The sequence below is a fragment of the Solanum tuberosum genome, unplaced genomic scaffold (genome assembly GCF_000226075.1).
Source record: "Solanum tuberosum cultivar DM 1-3 516 R44 unplaced genomic scaffold, SolTub_3.0 scf00210, whole genome shotgun sequence".
Taxonomy (NCBI): Eukaryota; Viridiplantae; Streptophyta; class Magnoliopsida; order Solanales; family Solanaceae; genus Solanum; species Solanum tuberosum.
In genome coordinates, this window is record NW_006239135.1 from 514135 (window position 1) to 519859 (window position 5725).

At 33.8% G+C, this 5725-nt stretch overlaps 1 protein-coding gene across 2 annotated transcripts in view; it reads left to right on the forward strand.

Moving 5' to 3' along the window:
• Positions 1–5335, forward strand: part of LOC102580650 (protein NRT1/ PTR FAMILY 1.2-like) — a 26375-nt gene extending 21040 nt beyond the window's left edge. Inside the window, exons 1-4 of one of the 2 annotated variants that reach the window (XM_006355891.2) lie at positions 3099–3317; positions 3428–3645; positions 3732–4285; positions 4368–5335. In XM_006355891.2, coding sequence (XP_006355953.1) covers positions 3236–3317; positions 3428–3645; positions 3732–4285; positions 4368–5256 — 1743 coding nt within the window. In that variant the 5' untranslated portion in view covers positions 3099–3235 and the 3' untranslated portion in view covers positions 5257–5335. Of the gene's footprint in view, positions 1–3098; positions 3318–3427; positions 3646–3731; positions 4286–4367 lie in introns of those variants that run through there. The other variant, XM_006355893.2, reaches the window with a different exon arrangement.
• The last annotated feature ends 390 nt before the right edge of the window (positions 5336–5725 follow it).

Genomic DNA, 5725 nt, shown 5'->3' on the forward strand with positions numbered 1-5725 from the left:
CAAAGAACAAATATTCAATATTATTGTCATTCTTAGTGTTAAATTGATTTTCCTTTTGCATTAGTATTAATTTTATTTTGATTTAAGTTTTATTATAATTACTAACATCTATGGACTATAATCTTTATGGAACTATTCAAAATTCTAAGTTTCAAACTTGAAATAATATATTAAAGGGAAAAGGGTCAAAATTACCCCTCAACTTTGTTTTATTGGTTGACTTTACCTCTGCCGTTAAAAACAAGTTATTTTTACCCCTGCCGTTAATAAACTTAACAAATATACCCCTCTTTGGACGGAAAGCCCCAAATTAATTAAAATTACCCGATTTTACTTAAATTACACAATTTTAACCGGACCCGACCCACTTAATAATATAACCCATTCCTTTTACCCAAATCTAACTTTGTTTTCCCCCACCACCACCTCCACTTAAACCACCACCAAAAGCCACCACCCTCTCCAAGATCTCCACCACCACCGGCAAAACCACCACCTCTCCCACTACTCTACCTCCTCCAAGTCATCAACCACAAACCATCATAGATTTCAATGTGTTTATTCTTAATTATTGTACTTTTATTTTTTATAATCTCCTCTATATTCTTCATCAAGATCATGAGCAAAAGAAGAACATGGGTCTTGTTATTCATCTCTGTTTACGCAATTTTGCTATCGATTTCTTGGAATTTTCTCAAATCAGTACTTTCTTGGTACAAATCGACTATTTCGGCTAATTCCTCAAACCCCACAATCTCAATTTCTTCTTCTGGGGTGGCCTACTTTATATGCATTTGTGTTATTAGGGGAAGCTTTTGGGTTCTTTGTGGCAGCTTTAGCGGTAGCTTTACCAGCTACTTTGTTAAACCCTTTCAATCCCTTACTCAGTTGATCTCCATTTCTTCCCGGCGATGTACTGCTTCATCGTCTCTTGTCGATGATGATTTTGAGCAAAAATTTGTTACCCATCACTCCCCTACACAACTTTTGAAGAATTTTGATGAAATTAAGTTGCTTAGGATCGAGTTGCCTAGTGGAGAATTGGGTATTGATGAGGGTGCTTTGCTCAAGTGGAGAGCTGATTTTGGTTTCTACTCTTGATAATTGTGTTATTCTTGGGGATTACAATTTTGGTTATGTTAACTTTTGTTGGAAACCAGAAGGGATTTGGTCTTAGAAAGCAAGAAATTGACTCTTGATAGGGTTGTTGACTTGGAGGAGGTAGAGTAGTGGGAGAGGTGGTGGTTTCGGCGGTGGTGGTGAAGGAGATCTCGGAGAGGGTGGTGGCTGTGGTGGTGATGGAAAAACAAAGTTGATTTGAGTGAAAAAAATGGATTATATTATTAAGTGGGTCGGGTTAAAATTGTGTAATTTAAATAAAATCGGGTAGTTTTAATTAATTTGTGGATTTCCATCCAAAGAGGGGCATATTTGTTAAGTTTATTGACGGCAGGGGGTAAAAATAACTTACTTTTAACGGCAGGGGTAAAGTCAACCAATAAAACAAAGTTAAGGGGTATTTTTGACCCTTTTCCCTATATTAAAAGATAAAAACTATAAAAAAGTATAAGAAATATTTAAAAATTATATCAAAGTAAATATTTTTATTTATAAAATAAATTTTAAAATTATATATATAATGTCGGGTTGGTTTGGTCTCGGGTTGGTTTTTTTTAGGTTAAACCAAACCAACCCAAATATAATTGGATTTTTTTTTTCAACACCAAACCAAGTCAAACCAACCACTAGTCGGGTTTTTTTTTCCGGTTTGACTCGGTTTGCGATTTGGTTCGATTTTCGGTTCGATTTTGTACACCCCTACTTCTATATATTGTAGTTGGCAAGAATGTGCAAATTTGACCATCTGACTTAGTGGTAGTTTATACCGTAAATACAAATGGTTGAACATTGAAATATTCCAATGAAGAGTGAAATTAAGCTACAAAAGTATTGTGGAATCATGTTATTTAAAGAACTATATATACTTATGTTATAAATCCAACAACAAAATAAATTCTTGATCAACAAATTAAAATAAGAACGGATGAGAGTGAAGTTGAAGGAGATAAAAAGAGTAAAGTAAGAGAGAGAGTAAATAATTATTAAAATGTCAAAGGTGGTTTTCTTTTTTAGAGAGAAATATAAGCAATTTTGGAGCCAAAGGGACATTTTCGTCATTTACCCGTGTCTTGGCAATTCGTGCCAAATTTCTGTCTTGCCAATTAGCAGTACTCATTTTGAAATTCAAGGTATAAAAAAAAGATATTCATGATCATTAAATGGCGTGCTAGAAATGGTGCTTTCAATGTCAAATAAAATATTGACACCGAGTTAAATAAGCTATTTCCTTGTGCATGAATCATGATATTGAGTTGACATGGGGAGCCACTATTAGGGTTCCGGAATATTCATAACTATTTTATCATATTATTTTTATTAACTGATTTTAATATTAGGTCTTGCCCCATTATATGAAGAATACGTAATCAATATTAAAACTAAAAACATGAAAATAATAATTATCGTTTGTTGATATACAAAAAGTGACAAGTAAAAATAAAAATTTATTTTCAAAAAATAGTGAACTACTCCTAAATCCTAATAAAAATGACACATAGAGTATCTTCAAAGCAATTTTGAATACAAGAATAATCCCAGCGTAGTGTAAACTAAATTAAGTACTATTTCAATTAAAGTGATATACATTAAGAATCAAAATAAAAATACTATTACTCATATATTAAAGAAGTATTTTGGTCCATTTTTCTCCAAATACAACTTGAAGTTGAAGGCTAGACAATATTAATTTTTATATGACATGATCTGCCACTCTGCCAGCCTTTTTACTACTAAAACATACTTTATAATTGATTTGCTTTAGAAATTTGCGTCTTATATTGTTTGTTTAAAAACATTTAAATATAACATTTCTCAACATGTTATAATTTTTAGTTGTCAGCTGTTGTATGAACCAGACACACTTTCTTATGATGAAGAATAAAATTTTAAATTCAACTCGAAAAATAAAAGTAAAAGATATTCATGATTAAACAGTTATCAAAATTAAAAATTGTCTAATTTCCCCCCATTCTACCTCTGTCACATCTCAATCTCATTCAATATTTTGGAAGCAACGATAAATGAGGGCATGGGGTTTAGTGTTTCTTACTCTTTCTCTTTGTCTCTGTTAATCATATATTAAAGCAAAGAAAGAAAACTGAAGAGGAAACAGAGAATGAAACTGAAAATGGGCACAGAATCACAAGTTGAAGTGAACACAAGAAAGGGTGGTCTTAGAACCATGCCATTCATCATTTGTACTACTCTTACTCTATTCTTTTACTTTTCTTTAGTTACGTTGTCTTGTAATGTGTTAATTATATTTCAATTTTTCACTTTTTGTTGTTGTTGTTGTTGTTGTTTTCAGTGAATGAATCATTTGAAAGGATAGCAAGTTATGGTTCACAAACAAATTTGATAATTTACTTGATGACATATTATAACATGAGTGCTGCTACTGGTACTAGTATTCTTGGAATATGGGGTGCACTTTCAAGTGGATTGGCTATTGTTGGGGCAATTATTGCTGATTCTTATTGGGGGAGATTTAATGCTGTTGCCTATGGAACCATCTTCACTTTTATTGTGAGTTGTGCTATTTTAACAACATGTTTTTTTTAAAATTTAAACCAGCATATCTTGTAGTATGGTTTAACATTCTTCTTGGACAGGGAATGGTTATTCTTTGGCTCACGTCAATGATTCCACAACTCACGACTTTAGCCTGTTCTCAGTTTCAACATGTTTGTAATGGACCAACAGCATTCCAACTTGCTGTTCTGTTTACATCTTTTGCGTTTACGTCAATTGGAGCTGGTTTTGTTAGACCTTGTTCTATAATGTTTGGTGCTGATCAATTGGAACAAAAAGGGAACCCTGAGAACAAGAAGATTGTTGAGAGCTATTTCAATTGGTACTATGCTAGCACAGGGGTTGCAACTATGATTGCAGTTACTGTAATTATTTATATTCAAGATCGTTTTGGTTGGCAAATTGGCTTTGGTATCCCTGTTATACTCATGGTTTTGTCTGTCTCAACGTTCCTAATCGGTTCTCCCCTTTATATCAAAGTGAAAACTGATACAGAGAACTTGCTATTAGGATTGTTCCAAGCAGGTGTAGCAGCTTTTAGAAAAAGAAAAATCCGTCTTCCATTGACTGGTTGTGATGACTACTATCATTCGCCATATGAAACAGAGGTCTTAACGCCATCAAAGGACTTCAGGTCAGTGTCTCCATCTTTTGTCTGATTTTATTATATTGCAGTTCATTGTAATAAGACTTTATTGTATGATGAATATATTTAGGTGCTTAAATAGAGCCTGTATGATTGAAGATCCTGAAAGAGATTTGAATCCTGATGGTTCAACTTCAAATCCATGGAATCTCTGTAGTGTGGAACGAGTTGAATCACTCAAGGCTCTTATTAGAATACTTCCTATGTGGTCTGCTGGTTTTATGATGTTTGTGGACATGAATGTATTCGCATTTTCTGTACTTCAAACAAAGACCATGGATAGACATATCTTCCCACACTTTGAAGTACCAGCAGCATCATTCAGTGTGTTCCTGATTATTGCTTTAACAATCTGGATTACTTTCTACGACCGTGTTTTTGTCCCTTTGCTATCAAAATATACTGGACGGCCAAGAGGGCTAAGTCCTGTTACCCGAATGGGAATTGGCTTAGCAGTCTCTTGTATGTCTATGGCATTGTCAGCAATAACAGAAAGTATAAGACGAAAAAGGGCAATAGCGGAAGGGCATGAGGACGACCCACATGCTTTAGTAAACATGTCTGCTATGTGGTTCGTGCCACAGTATGCACTACTCGGAATAGCTGAGGCTACACATGCAGTTGGACAGATTGAGTTCTTCTACACTCTATTACCGAAAAGCATGGCCAGCATTGCGTCAGCTATGTACACTGTTGGGACTGCTGTGTCGAGTTTGATTGGAAGTTTTCTGGTGAGTAGTGAGGATTGGCTTACATCAAGGGGAGGTAAAACGAGCTGGCTTGCTAGCAACATTAATAAGGGTCACCTGGATTACCATTTCTGGATACTTGCTTTTATGAGTTTTCTCAACTTGTTATATTTTCTAGTCATCTGCCGGTTTTATGACACTGGGAATGATGAACTACCTCATGTGGCCAATGAAGAAGAATGTGATTATAGACTCTTACATGAATCTTGATGATATGTTGTACTGCATTCTTGAACTATCCAACTACAACTAATTGAGTTAGACAATAAAGTGTTTTTATATGTTAAAACCTCTACAATCTCATAAAATTTTTTTATGTATCTTTCGACTTTCCTTGGACAAAAATGTGAACATACATTCCGGATAAATATGCCCCTTAACTTAACTTGTATTCAGTTGATAATTTTGAGTGTACACAAGTAGATAGTTAAATTTGTATAAAATTAAAAAAGTAGACACATGCATTTCCACGTAAGATACAAATAGTTAAAGTACCTACTTGTGCACACTAAAGTTTGAGGACATAAATGTCAACTAAGTCCAAGGATATGTTCATGTATTATGTTTTTTTTGAATAATTTGAAGTGAAAACTACTTTTAAATATTTTTTAAATTTAAGTTGAACTATAAATTTTCCAAAATATGATCAACTACTCCCTCTGTTCCAATTTATGTGACA